Below are 19,377 nucleotides of genomic sequence, written 5' to 3' on the forward strand. Positions count from 1 at the left end.
GGTGGGGAAGCCAACATGCCCCGGCTCTCTGACGCTCTTCTACTTTTCTGGCCCTGCTGGAGGACATGTGAGTCTCTGTGTAACACCTAGGAGGCCCTCTGGCTTGGCCTTAGGTTGGAGGTTTGGTGGTGATGTCACCCTAGCCTTTCACTGTCTATCTCCAAAGCGCCACATTCCGAAGACCTTTCTCCTTTCTCAAGGCACACCCCAAGCCCAGCCAACTCCCGACACTTGAGACATAGCACCCAAAGAGCCTTTTCTTCCTCTGACGTCTCATTCCAGCCCGACACCTGCGGGGATCTCAGGGGTCCATGCACCGCCAGGGAGGGCTCGCGTCACCCCTGCTGGCGGGGGCTCCCGCTCCAAACTCCCACTTGAGAGCTGCTTCCTGGGGCTTCTGACACCAGCTGACTTAGGCGGCGTCCCTCGAGAGACCCACGAGCACCCAGTCGGGGGAGCGGGGCTGGCGGGGGGAAAGCTGGGGGGCGATGCAGTCTCGACAGAGGCCTCAGCCCATCCCCCAGTCAGCTCTGATGCTGGCATGGTCCTCAGGGGCCTGGGCCCTGGTACTTCTGCCCGGCTGGCAGCCGGGAGGGGGGGGGTTCCGGGGAGAAGGTGGTGGGGGCGGTGCACTCTTATTACTTGGGATTTCTGGCTCGTGGTGACAGTAAGATGCAGGTTAGGTTTTAATTGGTTTTATTACCTTTAAAACTTCCTCTGCACCCCGCGCACCCTTCACTCCCTGTGCCTGGGGTGGACGGCCCCCTCCCGGGCCGTGTTCGCCCATCCTTGGACACGGACTGCCCCCTGGGGCCACGCATAGCCTTGGGTGGGCTTGGCAGCGTACTTCGGTCAAGGGTGAGTCCCTGGGAAGGACTCCGCTGCGGAGGCCGCAGCAGGAAACCCTTCTGCAGCTGAGGGACAGGAGTCTTCTGTCCTCAAGGGGCTTGCGGGCAGTGGGTGGGCCTCAGCAGCCACTCCAGGCTGGCGGGGAAGGGGCTGGGGTGGGGGAGGGCTGGGACCCCACTTCTTCTCCTCCCCCAGGTGTGGAACCAGAACGGCAAAAGCCCCTCCATCACCTTTGAGTACACGCTGCTGCAGCCGCCGCACGCCCACCGCATCCAGCCCATCTACTACAGCTTCTCGGAGCCCGCCTCAGACAGCGCCGAGAGCCAGGAGCTGGACGGGGCTGGGCTGGTGGGCTTCCTTCAGCACAACGGCTCCCTCTACGGCCAGGCCTCCTCGGAGCAGCTGGGCCTGGACAACCGACTGTTCGGCCACCGGGGCCCGGGGATCGAGCTGGGTCTGAGCAAAGGCCAGGAGACCAACGAGGTGTGCGCGCAGGCCAGCGGCAGGGCCTGCGAGGGGCCCCCCAGGGGCAAGGGCTTCCGAGGTAACCAGGAGGAGGGGCGGGGTGGGGCGGGGCTTCCTAGGGAGAGGGGCCTCGGGTGAAGGGTCTTCAGAACCCGGCACCTGCAGAAGAGGGTGACAGAGGTGCCGGTTCCGGGCAGGCTGACCGGGCGGGCCCAGGGCCGGCCCTTAGCAGACACACCCTCTGCACATACGTTCTTTCAGGTGGGTATGGTTATGCCCATTTGACAGGTGGGGAGACTGAGGCTTAGAGAGAGAGGTCTCGCCCACGTCACACGGTCCACCACGGAGGAGCTGGGGGCAAATCCAGGATGGTCTGACCCCAGAGCCCATGCTCTCGCTCTTTCGGTGGAGACAGACAGACAGACAGACAGCATAGCGTGCGAGGTGGGACCAGAGCTCTGGAAGAGAATGACGGGCAGCTGAGGGACACGGGGGGGACCTCGAGTTCTTGGAGACGGTGACCCCTGACCTGAGGGCTCCAGAGCAAGTCAGGGTTAGCCAGGGGAGGGCAGAGGAAAGGGGCGGGGGTGAGGGCACCAGCCAGGGCCAGCCCGGCGGGACAGGCTCCGGGGGAAGCCTCAGGAGGTGCAGCTGAAGACGCGGCGGCGGGTCACAGTCCCTGACCCCGTGCTGCCAGTTTGGCTGTGCTCCCGAGGGCCGTGGAGTGACTCGTCGGGGCTGGGCTGGACCTTCAGCCCGGCTGAGGGGTGGAGGGGAAAGCAGACTTGAGAAGAACCCCCTCACTGACTTGGGGGGCAAGTTTCCAAGACCCTCAGTGTCTTCAAGCAGGAAACACTTTAGAGGCGGTATTCGTTCCCTGGGGCTGCTACAGCAAACTACCACCAACTGGGTGGCTTAAAACCTCAGACACGTATTCCCTCCCCGTTCCGGAGGCCAGAAGTCTATGGAATTAAATCACGGCGTCACCAGGGCTGTGCTCCCTCTGGAGGCTCCAGGGCAGGGTCCTTCCTGCCGCTTGCTTCCAGCTCCTGCTGGCTCAGGCATCCCTTGGCTTGTGGCCGCATCGCGGCCGACTCTGCTGTGTCTTCACACGGCTTCTCTTCTGCGTCCGTGGGTCTCTGCGTGTTCTCTCCTTAAAAGGTCAGCAGGCGTTGCAGTCAGGGTCCGTGACGGTCTCATCTGGAGATGTGTGTGTCCGTGAAGGTCTTATTTCCACATAAGCTCACGTTCTGAGGTGCGGGGCAGATGTGCATTTGGGGGAAACCCAATTCAACCCACGGCAGAGGTCAAGCAGGCTCCCCAGCACGAGGATGTCCAGGCCGGCTCGCGAGCCTCCGCTGGGCGGTCTGTGTCCGCTCGTCGGGTGGAACCCTGCCTCTGGACGCGTCCCGGTTCGGGTCTTTGCTGCAGCCCCCCTCCCTGCTCCGCCCCTGCCCAGGGCAGCCCTTGCCCCGCCACGAGGGGGTGCCGGAGGCTGAGCCACCCATCTCCCCCGTAGACGGCAACGCCACCGGGACGGCTCTCGCCGGAGACCAGGATGACCCAGAGGCCGACGCCCGTTTTACCTCCCAGGAGCTCCTCTCAGCCAACGCCATCTCCGACCAGCTCCTGGACACAGGCGCCGACTCCAAGGAGCGCCCCCTCAACGAGACCAGCAACAGCATCTTTGCCCAGGGCGCCCCGAGGGGCTCCCCGGCCGACAGCCTCTACGTGGATTACGAGGAGAACGAGGGAGCCGGCGCTTACCTGCTCAACGGGTCCTACCTGGAGCTGAGCAGTGATGGAGTGACCAACACCTCCTCCGAGGCCCCCTTCCCCAACGCCAGTGCCAGCCTCCCTGCCTTGGCTGGGAACAGGACGCAGAAGGCCAGGTAGGAGGCGACTCCCCGGTCCTCTGGGGGGGCTGCCGGGTGGGGGCCGGGACGGAGGTAGGTGGGAGAGAGCCGCCCCTGCCCAGGCCCCCCGCACCCCCCGCCGCAGCCTCACCCCGCGGATCTGAGCGGGGGGTCGGAGGCCTGGGTTGTAGCATCTCTCCCACAAGTTAGGTCCACGGGCTAAAGCTGGTGCCGGGTGCCCACGTGTGATGAGGTTCCGGGAACTGGGGGGCAGAGGGGGAGGAGGTGAACGGTTCTGAGCACCTGCGGCTCCGTGTTCCGTGCGCACAGAGGCCCGTTCTCATCGCAACCAGCCTTAGCCTTTGGGAGGGGTACTGGGCTCAGAGAGGTAGGTAAGCGACGTCCTTAGGGCTCAGAGACTGGAGGCTTGGGGTCCTTAGGTTCCCCGTCTGGACGGCCATCGCACACACGGTCGTCGTGCATAAGGTGGGACGGCTCTCGCGGGAGACCGTAACGTTCCCCGAAGGTGGGGCGGCTCAGGACAACCTTCCCCGCCGGCCGGGGAGGAGACCGGGGGACGGTTCAGTGGGGTCTCCCGCCAGGGGCCAGGCCCCGAGTCAGGCGCTAGGAGCTAGGAACGAGGCCTTCTGCTGTGGGGCAGGAGCTGCCCTGGGACGGGCCGTGGGGGCGAGTCCAGAGCGAAGGACACGCTGGGGAGGCCTGGACAGTCACACCTGGGGACACCTGAGTCGTGGCTGGCCCTGGAGGAGTGTGAGGCCAGGAGCCTCCCTGGGTTGGGGTCAGCTGGGAGCAGGGTGGCTCCAGGCCTCCACTATCCCGACTAGAGGATAATTCCCTGGGCCGATGTTGACTGCCCTGTTCGCCAGAGGCTAACAGGGCCGCGAGGCTGCTTTAAACAGACCGAGCCAGGCTCAGCACCCCTGGTGGCGAGCGGGGACGGGAGGCAGGAGCAAGCCCGCTGGTTTTTGGGCTTTTTAAAAAATTAATTAATTCATTTTTAAATTTCTGGCTGCGTTGGGTCTTCATTGCCGCACGTGGACCTTCTCTAGCTGCGGCAAGCGGGGGCTACTCTTTGTTGCGGCGCACGGGCTCTAGGCGCGCAGGCTTCAGTAGTTGTGGCTCACGGGCTCTAGAGCGCAGGCTCAGTAGTTGTGGCACGTGGGCTCAGGAGTTGTGGCGCGCAGGCTCAGGAGTTGTGGCGCACGGGCTTAGCTGCCCCGCGGCGTGTGGGATCTTCCCGGACCAGGGCTCGAACCCGTGTCCCCTGTATTGGCAGGCGGATTCTTAACCACTGAGCCACCAGGGAAGTCCAAGTGCACTGGGTTTTATTTTATCTTGTTTTCTGAGGACCCACCCAAACCCCTTGGCTTTAGACACCAAGCCGGTGGAAGCCTAGCCAGGGCTGAGGATGCAGAGGTGGGCGTCCTTGGGGAACTGCGTTTGATGGAAGATTTGGGGTTCACTCTTGAGGTGAGGCGAGTGGAGACGACTCTCTCACCCTTCCCCGGGGACGAGGGCAGGGAAGCTGGGCCCCTGAGCCCACAGGAGGCTCCCCCCTCTTTCTCAAGCCGTTTTCCGAGGCCCCGTGAGATACCCAGGGCACATCCAGGGCAATTCCGAGGCTCTGGGCGGAACTCTTTGCAAACGTGGACAGAGTGGGAGGTCTGGAGCCTTCTGTGGCCGCCCTTCTACCCATACCGGGTTCAGAATGCAGGGAGTGGGCCTTGGGGGGGTGTGTGTGGCATCCGGCGCCTGGAAGGGCGAGACAGGCTCTGAGTCTGGGGGGGGCGCTCAGAAGCAGCCGGCGCTTTGCCTGCGTGATCCGGGGCCGGTCGCTCAGGGCCCTTCTCACCTCCAGGGCCGCCCAGAGGATCGAATTCTGTTACTGAAGCGCTGGAGGCACCTAGTGAGGGCCCAGGAAATGGGGAAGATCATTTATACACTGAGCCTCCGGGGTGGGGAGGGGGCCCTTCTGGGACCATGACCAAGGCCGGCTATCCGATGGTCTGGATCCCTCTCTGAATGGGTTTATCGGGGTGGCACACAGGCTGCTGTTTAATTTGGCTTAAGGCACGGAAAGTGCCAGTGGGTCCCCTTCCCAACTCTCTCGCCTCCCCGCCCCGTCCCCGTGGGACCCGGACCCGTCGGTGACCCTCTCCGGTCCTCGGTTCCCCGTCCCTGAGCGAGGGGCTTGTCAGACGACGCTTCAGGGCCCGCCGGCTCGGGCACTCAAGGATTCTTAGGCCAGGTCACGGCACAAGCTTTTGGGTCCTTAAGTCACATTTTAAAGAATGTCTCCCGTCCCGTCCCAGTTGACTCCCACCCCAGCCCTGGGCCCTAAGCGGAATGACTGGGTTTCCAGGGCCCTGTGGGGTGCAGGAACCCGTACGATGATGAATAGTACTCAGAAAGCCCTGACGTGCCGAGATGGGCGGCTCCCCCCACCGGCTCCTTCAAAGGACACCGCCGACCAGAGACCAAAGGCGGTCTTTGGAGATAAAGGGCTGAGAGAGGTGGTGGGGTTGGGGGGGAACCGCCAGGCCAAAATAGCCCTGTCGCGGCGAGCTGTCCAAACACAGGAAGTCGCGTCTGCTCAGAGAGGGCGAAATCAAAGGGGCAGCCCAGAAAGGAAAGGTTATTTTCACCTTCTCACAACAGCCCCGAACAATCAAGGGACGCCCCCGACACCAGACGCCGGCGTCTGAGACACAGAGACACAGGGTCCCTTTCTCAGCCTGGATCGGGGCGGGGAAGCAAAGCGCTCTACGAGCCTTCTGTGTACCAGGCGGTCCCGGGGAAAGGGTCCAGACGCGGGATCTGGAGCATCCCAGGGCTGAGGCGGTCCGAGGCTTTTGGATCAGAGGGCACTATCTTCCTTCCAGATGGAGGCGGGTGGAGGGTTGGTGGTTTCAGCGATTTCCTGGGTGTTTTTCTCCCCAGGGCCCCACTTCCGAGAGCAGAGTCTTTGAGGCGTTGCATTGCTGTGCAAATACACGTGTCGAGGCGGGAGAGGCGCCTATGCGGTGCTCCCACGAACACTGCCATGTGGGCAGCCCCCCACCCCCGAAATACCTTTGGTGCTTAAAACCCAAAGGGTTATTTTGAACCGCTTGCTGTCTCTCCAGAATGAGCCACGCTGCCTGCTGGCCCAGGAGGGTGTAATTAGATAAAGATGGCACAGCTTCTCCATGGGTGGGGTGGCCGGGCAGGGGCTGGATCTTTTCATCCCCTCTTGTTCTTGGGGAGAATTTCAAGCTGTTGAAAGGAGGGTGGGGGCCCCAGTCAGCACATTTCAGAATCAGGCTCTTCCTCTCCAGGGAGCTTCCACGGGTCCCGTGTTCTGAGATGTGTGGGTCTTGGGTAGGTGGAGCGCCCCGGCTTAAAGTTCCCGCTCACTTTTAAGGAGGAGAGAGGGAGGGCCCGCCCCTTCCCCCGTATGCGTGGAAAGGCTGGGGCAGGCTCCGGGAGGTGAGGCCGCCAGGTGAGGGGTCCCAGCCGCCCGCCTGGGGCCGGCTGCCCTGGGCTTTCCCCTCCCTTTCCTCACCTCTCTCCCTCCCTCTTGGGTTAATGCAGCCACACCAGTAAATCCGTTACTTAAGGTCGGTGGGTAGACTATTTCCTGGTTTTCAGAGCATGATGTGTCTTCGGGGCGACATTTATGCAAAAGTAAAATGTAAGAGCCGTTCTCATGCACTTGTGAAATTCCAGAAATTGGAAGACGGACAGTAAACTCCCAGTTGAATCCAAACCAATGTCTCTATCACAGAACTGACTGGAAAGCCTTTTAGAATGGATGCCCTGCAACCCTCGCCTAAGCCTGACCTCCGGGGCCACAGAAAGCCCCAAGGAAAGGACCTGCGAGCGAGTGCGCTCTGTGAAAGGGTCTTGGCTTCGGGTGGTCTTCAGTTGGCCCCTGCGGGCCGGAAGGGAAGTGGAGCTGGGCGGTGGGGGTCTCAGGGCCGTGCCGTCCCCCGGGCCGTGGCACCACGTGCCCCCTTTGCCGGCTCTGGGGCTGGCAGGGTTCCACGGGCCGCGTTCAAACTCAGCCGCGTCTTGCACCTCAGAGCAGATGCCCGGGCTCTGGGAGCCGCCGCCACCTCTCTCTGCCCCTGCCGAGTCCAAAACGAGCCTGCACGTCGGATACGGAGGTGGGGCCCCAGCACACCGACTGGTTCAAAGAAGCAAACAGTCCTAACAATAGTTGGCTGGGCCGCCGGAGTTCCGGCCAAGAATCCTAGCCCGTCGCTGGCGGGGACCCAGCCCGGCGTTCCCTTGCACAGCAGCCCTTGCAGACCTGGGCAGAGGCGTCTGGAGGGGACGCGGCCACCCCCCCGCCTGCAGCTGAGCTTTTCTATTTTGATCATCGGGGGCCCAATGGCTGGTGTGCCCCATTCAGTCAGAATCCCAGCTGAGGGAGAGGCCGTGGGAGGGAATTCTGGCACCTTCTCAGCACGCCAGGTGCTTCTGCGGTCCCTTCCCGGGGAGAGGGCCGGAGGAATCTGCGTCACCCTGCTAGAGGGGGACAGCGAGGAGGCTGTGCGTTGGAAGGAGCACCCGCCATGTGGGGGAGCCCCCGATTCTTCTCCCCCGGCCCCCGAAGGCGCTCTGACGGCCGCAGGGCAGTGAGCTCAGACGGTCGTTGAGAAGGAAGATGCCAACGTCCGTTCCGTCCTACAGCCGGCCGCCCTGTGGGTGCTGCTTCCCTTCTCTCTGTTCTAGACTGTGGGCGCTGGGTCCCCGACAGGTGGCGGCTCTGCCTGGGGCTCAGAACAGGCACACGACCACGCCCCGTGCCTGGGAACACACCCTCCCATGAAACTCACCCCCTTCTCTGCTTCCCCTGCTTTCAGGACCAGGCCCAAGACACGCAAGCAAGGCGTGAGTCCCGCGGACATGTACCGGTGGAAGCTCTCGTCCCACGAGCCCTGCAGCTCCACCTGCACCACAGGTACCCGTGACAGGTGCCGAAGGGCGGCACCCGCTGAGCCCACCTCCCCGGTGGGTGCGAGCCCGGGCTTCGGGGCCCATGCACTTGCCGGTAGCCCAAAATTGCCCACGGGGAGCTGATCTAGCAGCTTCCTGACCCACGAGGCAGCGTGATGAGGGGGGAGTTCGGATATCCTCGTGCTTACGACGTGCTGGACCACGGTAAGGTCCAGCTGCTTGGGGGTTATGCAGGCCCCCAAAGGCTCCCTCGTCATCCTTCATATCATACCTTGCTAGAACAAACATCCTTCTGGTTTAAAAGTAAGAAATCTCAGGTGGTGAGGATTTTACTTTTGCTTACAGCAAATGTAGGAGGGGGAAATAGACCCACGTGGTCTATAGCAGAGAGCACTGTTGGGATTCCAGGACCTCGTCCAGGGAGGAAGCAGGAGGGGAACGGAGACCCCCGGGGTCGCCTGGACAGGTAGACACATGGGGTCAGTGAGTGTCAAGCTGGAGTCTGAACCCATGTCTGCTCACGTGGCTGGAGGCCACCACAGCGAGCTTCTGGCTTACAGCCCAGGGCCTGGGGCTCCACCGACTGACAGCTCTGGTCCCCTCCCCTGGGGACTGCTGCAAGGTCAGAAGCCAGACCCAGGCCCAGGACCTGTGGCAAAGGTAGGGAGACCCCGGTGCCGCCTCATCTATACCTGCGACTTCGTGCTTGGGTTTGGGCAAGACGAGTTGCTGCCGCTCAAGACGTCCGATGCCCCCGACCTTGCCCTTGCCCTCCCACCCCCGCTGTGGCCAGAGCTCTGGACGTGTCCCCCGCACGCTCCGGCCCGAGTGGAGGAATTAGCAAGCCACCGACCGGACCCTGGGCAGCCGGCGGTCTGGGCGTGGTCACACCTCCTGCAGCCCCGGCTGGCATCTCAGGAGAAGGGCCCGAGGGGGCAGCTGGGGAGGTGGCCTGCAGGGCTCTGAACGGACCACAGGCTCTCCGTCTTGGGCTGGAATCTGGGGCCCCCTCCTTTCACACGCCCCTCCTCCCCCAGCAGGGCACGGGGCAGGCTGAGTTTGGCCCCCCGATATCCTGGAGGGCGCGAGGGGGGCTTTGTGGGGTATGTGGCGAACACCAGGGACGCGCTATTTGGTCCACCACACCCCGTGCCCTCGCCAAACTGCTTAATCTCTCCACGACTCAACTTTCTACCTGCAAAATGGGATGTCCGCCTTCCGAACGTGGTTACAGGGCTAGACGTGAAACGAGAAGTGAGTTGTCAGGGCCTAAAGCTCAGCAAGCGGGCGCCACGGCCAGCACTGGTCTCGGGAGAGAACAGGGCGGAGCGCGGGGATGGGTATTGGAGGAGGCTGCTTTGAGAGCCTGTCACCCAAGGGCAGGGTCCTGCTCTGAACTGGGAGCTCCAGTGTCATCCCCGGGACCCCACGCATGCCGGGCTTGTCACAGAACACGTGACGGGGAGCGTCTCCTGTTCCTCCCGGACACATCGCTGCCCGGGGAGGTGACGTCGCTTGAGATCCCTCCGGGACGAAGCAGCCTCTGTGGCGGGGGGCCTGAGCCTGGCCCTGGTTGAAAGATAGTCCGCAGGGAGGTCACGGCACCGTTTCTCGATACCCGCAGAGTGGCCAGGCAGGGTATGGGCAGACCTGCCCTGGGTGGCCCGAGGGGCAAAGTAGGACGAAAGAAGAAAGGAAGTGAGAAAGACAGATTTGGGCTCTGCTGAAAGGAAGCGCCCTCCTTTAGACGAGCCTGTCCGGGGCTGGCGTGAGCGGCCCTGACGCGGAGTGAGCTCACCGTCACTGCAGAGGCACCAAGCCGGGCACAGGTGGCACTCGGCGGAAGCGGTGGTCGGGTCCCTGCCGAACGGGACCTCCGCACGCCCCACGGCCGGCCCGTCTCCAAATCCCACCGTACCGGGTGCCGAGGCCGGGCCGGTGTTGGGGGCAGGGGTGGTTTACAGACCTTCCGTGGCCCACGGTGTCTGTGCAAAACATCCACGATGTCGCTGGCACGCAGCAGCTCTCCTGTGTCCTTGAACTTCAGCCACGGCAGCAAGCAATCTTGCCTTTCCTTAAAGACGCTCCTGGGAGCGGTAGAGATGTAGGTGAATCGGTTTGGACTCTTCGCTTGAGTCTCAAGTGATGATTTCCAGCTGTTCTTGGCACCTCCTGGGCGCAGGCTGAGGGGAGCGGAGCGGCCGGGCCCCGAGCTCACGCACCTCAGGCAGAGCAGGCCCACCTCATCCAGTGTCGGGCTCCTCCGCGCCTTTTACTTCGAGGAAGGGCTCGGTTTGAAAGGGCTCCGGGAGAAGGTTTGAAAAGCACCGCGTTCAAGACTGATGTAGGGAGGTGGGTGTCCAGACGACTGGCTCCCTGACTGCGCTGCATCCCCCGGAGGGGTTCCCACCGCGGGGATAAGCGGCCAGCTGAGGCCCAGAGAGTCTGACAGCACTCGTGTCACCCCACCGGCGAGAGACTGGGCTGGGACCAGAATTCCCGTCTCTCTTGATGAGGACCTGCTGTGTTTCCACTCGGTGACGAGGAGGGAATGAATAAGCAGGCACTTGCTGAGGGTCTGCAAGTCCCTGAACTTGGACCTCCCTGGGCCCCAGAGCTGGTGTCTCTGAGGCCTGGAACAGACCTGGCCAGGAATCCGGTCTCCCCGTCAGCGACGGCTAAAGACGACGCGGCCCAGCGCTGGCAGAGAGGCGCCAGTGATTGCAACCCGGCTCGTCCCGCACGGAAAAAAGAACAAATCCCCACGTGGGCTGCTTCCCAGGCCGTTTCATTCCGTCCAGGGCTGGGGCTTGGAGAGGCAGGAGCCGCCGGCTTTCAGACGCGCGCCGCTGGGAGGGGAGCGCAAAGGTGGCTGTGGGGGCCTTGGTTTACGGGGAAAATCGATTTCCCTCTGGGGGAAGGGTGACCCCAGCAAGGAGGGTTCTGTTTCCTCCATCATTCAGGAAGGCTGGGTCCCTCTCTCTCTCTCACACACACACACACACACACACACGTCAGTAATAACAGCCACCACAAAGCCTAACCTCACCCGGGGACTTCACCAACGTTAACCCACTGTTAACCCTCTCCCTGAGTCGTCCTGGCTCTTTGGTGGGGAGCTGCCCACTGTGTAGTGGCTTTGGCCCATGTGCCAGCTCGGTCCCGAGCACGGGGTACAGGGGAGGAAGGCCAGAGAAGCAGAAGGTGGAGCCGGGGGTCAAGGAATTAACAAGTTTAGCCGAGGGCTGGCCCTTTACATACTGTCCCCCGATGGGATTTATCGAGTACCAGGCATTTTTCATCACAATAACGATTAAAGAAAGTTTAAGAGGGAGGTTGATAAGGACTAGGGCATGCCATGGGAGGGCAGGGAGAATCTGAAGATCTAATATAACATCGGAGGAGTCTGGAAAGGGCTGGAATGGTTAGATTATCCATCCATCCACCCACCCGTCCATCCACCCATCCATGGATGGACAGTTGTTGAATGAATGCAAACGAGCGACCCTTGGCCGGCTTTGCCTCTGTGCCTCTGTGTCGGGGCCAATCTGAGTTTATTCAAAACCCAGGGTTTGTGAGACATCAACTGGGTGCCCGGCCTGGGCTGGATGGGGTGAGGGTGCAAAAAGGAGAGCTCAGGCCACGGGACATGGACCGGGAGAGAGTTCAGACCCACAGAGCCATCCTCGCTGGGCCCCGCCCACAGGCCTGCCAGCTGGTAACTGTCATTAGCCCCGAGTTAAGCCGGGAAGCGCTGAGCGGTCGTGTGACTCGCCCACGGTCACGTGGCCTGTCTGCCCGCCTCCAGCGCGCTCACAATTTTGGCTCACCTGGCCCTTCCCCTGTCCTGAACGCAGGGGTCATGTCGACGTACGCCATGTGTGTCCGCTACGATGGCGTCGAGGTGGACGACAGCTACTGCGACGCCCTGACCCGGCCCGAGCCCGTCCAGGAGTTCTGTGCAGGGAGGGAGTGCCAGCCCAGGTACCTGCCACTCAGGCCCCGAGCAGGGTGTGTGTGGGGGGGCGGGAGGCGGGGGCCTGGGGCTCTGCTTTGCCCCTGCCTGTGGGAGCCGCAGGAGTCTGCACCTTGCTCTGTCACCCAGGCGGGCCGCAGGCCTCCGAGGGGAGCTGCACTGGCCTCCTGTCGGTCCCGGCGTGATTTCCCACGTTTCGTGGTAAAATCTGTCACTAAGCCTTTGCACACGGTGGGCGCTCAATCAGTGACTCCCACCGCGGGCTGAGAATGATTCTGAACGTGACTCCTTGCCCCTGCTGCCCCCAGGTCTACTCGGTGCATCTAGAATTTTAAGAAGCCCAAAGGGATTATTCCCGAAATTCCAGGCTGATGAGTGTCCGGGCCGTGGGGGAGGCCCCATCTTCCTAGACCCGCAGGCCTCCTGTCCTGCCTCACAGACGGTCCGAGGCTGAGCCCCAAGCATGTCCTCTTTCTGGTCGTGATCACGACGGTCCCAAGATGAGCCCAAGGGTGCCCGGCCTTGGAGGCCAAGTGGATCCTGCTCTCTGACGCAGCTTCACACCCTCTTTTCTTGTGGCCTGCTCCATCCTGGGGCCTCTGCTGCCTCCTGGGGCCTCTGCTGCCTGTGCGTTTGCTCCTTTGTGAGAAGCCGGGTGTGCGGCCATGGGGGTCTGCTCTTCCCCTCAGAGGCAGCCCCCACGGTGGGGCTCGGGGCTCCAGGACACTGCGGCGGGATCCGCATTTGGAGGAAGAAGGGCGGCGGTGGCAGGAGGGAGGGGAAGGCACTCTGGGAGGAGGGCACGGCGTCAGCAAAGGAACAAGGCCGGGACTTTGTTTCCCTGAAGTGGCTGGAGGTGGGGGCCGGTGGAGGCGACAAGGGTTCCTGCGCAGGCCGGCCAAGCGCAAGCGCAGGCTCGGGCGCCCACTCACCACCTACCCACCCGGGTGTCTCCTACGGCGGGGGCAGGCGGGGGTCGTCATGGCAACAGCTTCCCTATGGGGCCTGGCCAGCTTGCTGCCTGACAGCCCGCGGTGGATCTGGGCCCCACGCGGCAGGAGGGGCCGTGCGGCCCGGCCAGCGGGAGGGGGCGGGGTCGCTGAAGGCCGTGCCCTCCCGAGGCAGGTGGGAGACCAGCGGCTGGAGTGAGTGCTCGCGCACCTGCGGCGAGGGCTACCAGTTCCGCATCGTGCGCTGCTGGAAGATGCTCTCGCCCGGCTTCGACAGCTCTGTGTACAGTGACCTGTGCGAGGCGGCCGAAGCCGTGCGGCCCGAGGAGCGCAAGACGTGCCGGAACCCGGCCTGCGGGCCGCAGTGGGAGATGTCTGAGTGGTCAGAGGTGCGCATGCGCAGAGCGAGCCGGGCGGGCTGGGAGGTGGAGGGGTCGGGGGGTGGGGCGCTGGGGGCCGGGCGCAGGGCCCTTGCGCCGCTGCTCGGGCAGCCGCGGCCCCGCCCTCACCCCGGCTTCCCCGCAGTGCACGGCCAAGTGTGGGGAACGCAGCGTGGTGACCAGGGACATCCGCTGCTCGGAGGATGAGACGCTGTGTGACCCCAACACCAGGCCTGTGGGGGAGAAGGACTGCACGGGGCCCCCTTGCGACCGCCAGTGGACAGTCTCCGACTGGGGGCCGGTGAGGGCGGGCGGGCGCGCGGGCACGGCGGGGCGGTGCTCAGAGGGTGTCCCCGCGCGATTACGAGGAATCAAAACCTTTATCCCCAAACAAGCAGTCACGTCCCGATGCCTTTTTATAAGCTCCCTGTCTGTCTGTGTGTGTGTCTCTCTTGCCTCTTGCCTGGATGAGACATTCAGATGCCCACTGGGGTCCCCTCTGTGTGCTGGGTGTACAGAGGAGGTTTTCAGGTGTCTTAGGCCCGCTTTTCTCTGTGTGTTTTTCATTGAGCGTGCAGTCTTTCTGTAATCAGACCAGAAAATGTTATTTAAGACATGGTTACCGTGGCAACTACTCCCCCTCCCCCCAGCTGTTCTTCTCTCTGGGGAATGATGTCTGGGGGACCTGGGAGGGGGCTCTGCCTCTAACCCCGGGTGTCCCCTTGCAGTGCAGTGGAAGCTGCGGGCAGGGCCGCATGATCAGACACGTGTACTGCAAGACCAGCGACGGACGGGTGGTGCCCGAGTCTCAGTGCCAGATGGAGAGCAAGCCTCTGGCCATCCACCCCTGCGGGGACAAGAACTGCCCCGCCCACTGGCTGGCCCAGGACTGGGAGCGGGTGAGTGCCCCGAGCCCGAGCCGGGTGGCAGGGCCCCCGCCGTCTGGGAGAGCATTTGGCCGAGAGCCAGGCGGCCAGAATGACGGACCGGTCAAACGAGGAACAAATTGGAAATCAGGACGACACAATTCACTAAACATTAATTGGAAATAGAAAAAAACAAAAGAGTAAGAAAACCGCTTAAAACTTCCCAAATCTAAATAGCAAATGTTCAACGAGGTATGTATGCAGGGCTGGTATAGTTCCCACGACCCCGTGTTCCTGAAAGACGGGAAACCCAGGGTTGGGGGTCTTCGGCCGTACTTGCTCTTGGCTCGTGGGCTCTGTACATCCCTTTGTTCCCACGACCCCTAGACCTGTCAAGGTCGCCAGCCTGCAATTTCAGACAAATTGTTCTCAACCACGTTGCTTTCAACTGCTTGTTTCAGGCAGGTCACTATGAGCTAAATCATCTCAAGTCAAATCGTCATTAACCATTTTGTTTCACAACAGATGGTTTTGTGCTAAGTTGCTTGTCATCAAGCAATTTAGGGGCCACAACCGGCCCGAGAGTTCTCAGCCAACTTGCCAATGACCTAAGCGTTTTCACCCACTTGCTATTGACCGAGACATTATCACTGGCCTGGCTCTGGGCTCTGTGTTCTGGTCCTCCTGGCCTCTGGCCCTTGACCCCTGACCCGGCCCCGTCTCTCAACCTGCCTCAGTGCAACACCACCTGTGGCCGAGGTGTGAAAAAGAGGCTGGTGCTGTGCATGGAGCTGGCCAACGGGAAGCCGCAGACCCGCAATGGCCCCGAGTGCGGCCTGGCCAAGAAGCCCCCGGAGGAGAGCACGTGCTTCGAGAGGCCCTGCTTCAAGTGGTACACCAGCCCCTGGTCTGAGGTAAGCTCCTGGCTGGCCCCCGCTGAGGCCACCTGAGGCCAGGCCTGAGTTCTGGTCCTGCCAAAGTACCTCCTCTCCCACCCCAAGTGCCCCTCACGTCCCCCCTCTCAGCCTCCGTCAGGGCTTTTCATCCCTGGAAAGATGGTCAGTGCTACCAAGTCAGCCGGTGCAAGAGCCACCTCCTCCAGGAAGTCCTCTCGGATCTCACTTCTGGGAGACAGGCTCCTTTCCCCTGCCCAACAGCACCACAGGAGGGGGCTCCTCTTCCCATCCCACGGGGGAAGAAACCCAAGTTCAGAGAGAGAGCTGACCCCCAGCCCCTGGGGCGTGAGCAGACGTTGGACGCTGCTCCGGGCGGGCTGAGAGATGTGCAGGGTGAAGGGCGGCCCTGAACCGGCCCATCCCAACGAGAGCAGGGCAGGGCGGGCCCTGAGGTGCGTGGGGCTGGCCTGAGGAGGGGGAGCAGCCCTGGTCCACAGACCCCACCCCGCCCCAGTTCCCTGGCCGAGCGAAGGGGGTCCGTTAACTTCTGCTTTTTCTCTCCTGGCCCCTTTCCCGTGGAGGCCTCCTGGCGGGATCCCAGGGCGCCCGGGGGCTGGTTAGCATTCTTCAAGCCTTTCTTACAGCATGGGGGCGGCCATGCCTAGACTTGGGTTTTTACTGATTCATACCATCTCCCCGACGTCCCCTTAGCCGCAGCACCAGTCCTGTGCCCCGAGTCCCCTCTGCACTTAGCGGTGCTGTAGAGCCCAGGAGGGAGCCAGTGGGGAGGCCCACGGTGGTCCTGGCGCCGGAGCCCGGGAGCATTGAGGGAGGGGCGCCCCTGTGTTGCCCCCACGCTGGTGGGTGGGCAAGGGGTGACCGGCCCGTGGGAATGTGGACCTCTGTCATTTTGTCCCTGGTTGGGGTGGTGTCTGCTTCCCCTGTGGCTGCCCCTGCCCGGGAGAGGGGCTTAGTAAGAGTGCATCCTCCCAGCTGCCCCGTCTACTCAAGTGCAGAGGTGTGTTCTCTCTGGGGCCGAGGGACAGCCAGAGGCTCCTCGGGTACCCATCCAAGGCTGACCGTTATCTGAGCTTGGTGCCTCCAGACTGGGCCAGCCCCCCAAGCTGGGAGCGGGCATCGGGCAGGCAGCCCTCCCTGTGCCTCTGCAAACCGAACCAGAGGGTGGGCCCAGGGCCTCCCACCCCAGACCCCACTCAGGAAACCGAGGGCTCGGGTCCCAGACGTGCCTGGGTGACGTGGGGTCACCCACATCAGGGGCAGCCAGAGGGAGCCACCGCCTGTGGGATCTTGGCAGGAGGACGGCGGGGTAACTGAGGTCAGCAGATGGCCCTGGTGTTTTGGGTAGCTCAGCGGGGTTTTCCAAGGGGAACATCTGGACTGGGAGCCGAGGGTGAGGGCGGTGGCTTTGGAAGACACATTGAATCGGTCCACTACAAACACAGCTTTTTACTGGAGCGGGAGGCCAGCGCTCTCCCTGGGCCGTGGCGCCGTGTGTCCCGAGCGTTCTGTACCACAGGGCCCAGGAAAGCTAGAACCAACCGAAGGACCCACCCGGTGGCGGGGGTTGTGGGGGGGGTAGTTGAGGGGGCCACACCCTCACGGTGCAGCTGGGGCAGCTGAGCAGCCCGGGGCGAGGGGGGAAGAGCAAAAGCTTCTCCTGGCTGCCGGCCGGTGCCCTTCTGTGTGTCCCGTGTCGGCTGAGACTCAGCAACCAGGTGAGAGGGGTGGGGTCCCCCCACCTCTGGCCAGAACCCCCGCCCCGCCGGTGGGGGCTCTGGCCATGCCATCTCTCCCCGATCAGTGCACCAAGACCTGCGGGGTGGGAGTGCGGATGCGAGACGTGAAGTGCTACCAAGGGACCGACATTGTCCGAGGCTGCGACCCGCTGGTGAAGCCCGTTGGCAGACAGGCCTGTGACCTGCAGCCTTGCCCCACGGAGCCCCCAGGTGAGGGGGGAGAGGCTGAGGGCGGGGCAGGGGCTTTGCAGGGAGAGCAGAGGCTGGGCTGAGGCTCTAGTGGCTACAGAGCCCAATGCATGTCAGGGAGTGAAGGTTCCCTCCCCGAGTGACTGAGCCCGGGCTGGGAGGCGAGGGTAGGAAGGGAGGCAGGAGAGAGCTGATTGGAGCTTGGGGTCCCCAGGAGCCATGCCAAGACCTGCACTTTGGAAAGAGCGTCCGGCTTCAGAAGATGGGAGGGCAGCTGTGGGGCAGGGGACCAGGGATCCAGGAAGGCTCAGCCAGAGCATCCTCGAGCTGGGCACGCGGGAGCAGGGAGGCGAGGGGCTGAGGCAGGGTCTCTGGTCTCAGGGGCACCTGGAAGATGCATGCGGGTACTAGGCTCCGAGGGGGCACCAGGGCCAGGTGATGAGCTCTGCTCTGGACCTACTGAGTGGAGGGGGCGCCTGTGGGCCTCCCGGGGATGTTCGGGCCTCTGGGGGTGAGATCAGTGGCTCCTCCAAATCCCGGCCCCTGGGCATTACCCTTCCCTGTGCGCCGTCCACGTCCCTTGTGGGGGGGCCGTGACATCCCTGGAGTGGGACGGAGGCAGGAGAGGAGTGGCAGAGAGGTAGCACTCGAGGAGAGGAGGCGGTGGGGCGGGGCGGGCGGGGGTCCTGTCGAGTCGTCAGCCCTGACCGCCTCCTGATGCCCTGCGCCCCCCGCCGTGTCCCTTCCCCAGACGACAGCTGCCAGGACCAGCCGGGCACCAACTGCGCCCTGGCCATCAAGGTGAACCTCTGCGGCCACTGGTACTACAGCAAGGCGTGCTGTCGCTCCTGCCGGCCCCCCCACTCCTAGGCCCGGCAGCCGCCCCTCAGAGACCGAGCACCCCGTCTCCGGGGCCGCAGCAGCCCCTCCACGGACACCCTCCCTGCGGGGAGCCCCGGCTGTGAAGACGTGACACTGAGCCCCTGCTCTCCCCCCACCACCCCGGGCAGGAGAGCCCCTCCCCTGCCCCCCAGCCCCTGGCGCGCGCCCGGCGGCCCTCCCACGACAGAGCCGGGAGGACTGGCGCGTTTGTGGGTCCCGCCCAGGGGCCTGGGAACCTCCTCTGTCCCCCCAGGGCCGTGGGGGTGAGGAGGCGGGGATGGGCGGCCGGGGCGACGGCGCCCGGGATCCTGATGCTGTTCCGGTGACCCTTTCCGGAGGAATTTTAATCTCATGACGCAGCATCGCTCGCCTGCCTGATACGAAGCTCTTGGCACGGAGGGGCCACCGCACTTTACACCCGGGAAGAGGCATCTTTCTCATGGCGCCACGGCTGTGCTGTCGTCCGTCAGTGCTCTCTGTATGTTAATAAAGTGGTCCTATTTATGGCGGCGTCGTGGGGTCTCCGGGGCTCTGCCAGGCGGGGTGGGGTGGCCGTGAGGCTTCGGGAGCTGGGGTCGCTGTCCAGCTCTCCCGTTCGCAAGGGGCTGCTGCGGCCTCAGGTCTGGGATCAGGTGGGCCTGTGGGCCGGGCTGCAGCGTCTCCCTGAGGAGGTGACGGGAGATCGGACAGAAGGTGACAAAGAGAGCAGGTGGCCTGCGGGGAGGGGTCTCGGGGGCATCAGGGCTCGGGCGCTGGAGTCAGAACTGAGCCAATCTCGCAGCCCCTAACTGCTGTGGGGCTTGGGGGACGGCAGGGCCCAAGGGAACGCGCTCACCTGGACCACGGGAGGAAGAGGTGAGGCAGGCAGGGGGGGAGGCGTGGTGTGGGCCCACACGGAGCGCCCAGGAAATAGCCATCACTGCTGTTCCCGGGCCTCTTAGAAGGGCTACTTAATCTGCTGGGTGCCGGGCCACAGGAGGGCTTCCCAGGGGAGGTGACGTTTAGGCTGGTCCAGCCTCAGGAGTTCTTCCAGATGAAAGCGGCGGGGGGTGGGGGGTGGGGGGCGGGCGGGGGTGGAGTGTAGAAACAGAGAGCTTCCAGGGAGAGGGTCTTTGGGGACAGGGAGTAGGGAGGCGAGGGGCCACCTGACTGCTTCCCCGGGATGCAGGGCCAGCCTGTCCCCAAACTGGGACCGGAGCAGGGTCCGCCACAGTGTTTAGGACGGCATCCGGGGGCCTGCAGGTGGGTGAGTGGCTCTCCAGGTTCGCTGGGGCCTGTGGGGGGAGCTCCGTCAAGGTCAGCGGCTCAGTTCCGGTAGAGGTAGAGGTGGGTCGCCTCGCTGCAGG

General features: G+C 63.5%; 1 protein-coding gene across 6 annotated transcripts in view; it reads left to right on the top strand.

Annotated features, from left to right (window-relative positions):
- ADAMTSL2 (ADAMTS like 2) overlaps positions 1 to 18,535 on the top strand; it is a 35,117-nt gene extending 16,582 nt beyond the window's left edge. For all 6 annotated transcript variants that reach the window (XM_067040290.1, XM_067040292.1, XM_067040291.1 and 3 more), the window contains 10 exons: positions 1,045 to 1,393; positions 2,834 to 3,206; positions 8,042 to 8,139; positions 11,993 to 12,119; positions 13,237 to 13,450; positions 13,587 to 13,742; positions 14,170 to 14,340; positions 15,045 to 15,221; positions 17,026 to 17,170; positions 17,901 to 18,535. In XM_067040290.1, coding sequence (XP_066896391.1) covers positions 1,045 to 1,393; positions 2,834 to 3,206; positions 8,042 to 8,139; positions 11,993 to 12,119; positions 13,237 to 13,450; positions 13,587 to 13,742; positions 14,170 to 14,340; positions 15,045 to 15,221; positions 17,026 to 17,170; positions 17,901 to 18,019 — 1,929 coding nt within the window. In that variant the 3' untranslated portion in view covers positions 18,020 to 18,535. The remainder of the gene's footprint in view (positions 1 to 1,044; positions 1,394 to 2,833; positions 3,207 to 8,041; positions 8,140 to 11,992; positions 12,120 to 13,236; positions 13,451 to 13,586; positions 13,743 to 14,169; positions 14,341 to 15,044; positions 15,222 to 17,025; positions 17,171 to 17,900) is intronic.
- The last annotated feature ends 842 nt before the right edge of the window (positions 18,536 to 19,377 follow it).

This window comes from Kogia breviceps, chromosome 8, assembly GCF_026419965.1.
Source record: "Kogia breviceps isolate mKogBre1 chromosome 8, mKogBre1 haplotype 1, whole genome shotgun sequence".
NCBI classification, from domain to species: domain Eukaryota; kingdom Metazoa; phylum Chordata; class Mammalia; order Artiodactyla; family Physeteridae; genus Kogia; species Kogia breviceps.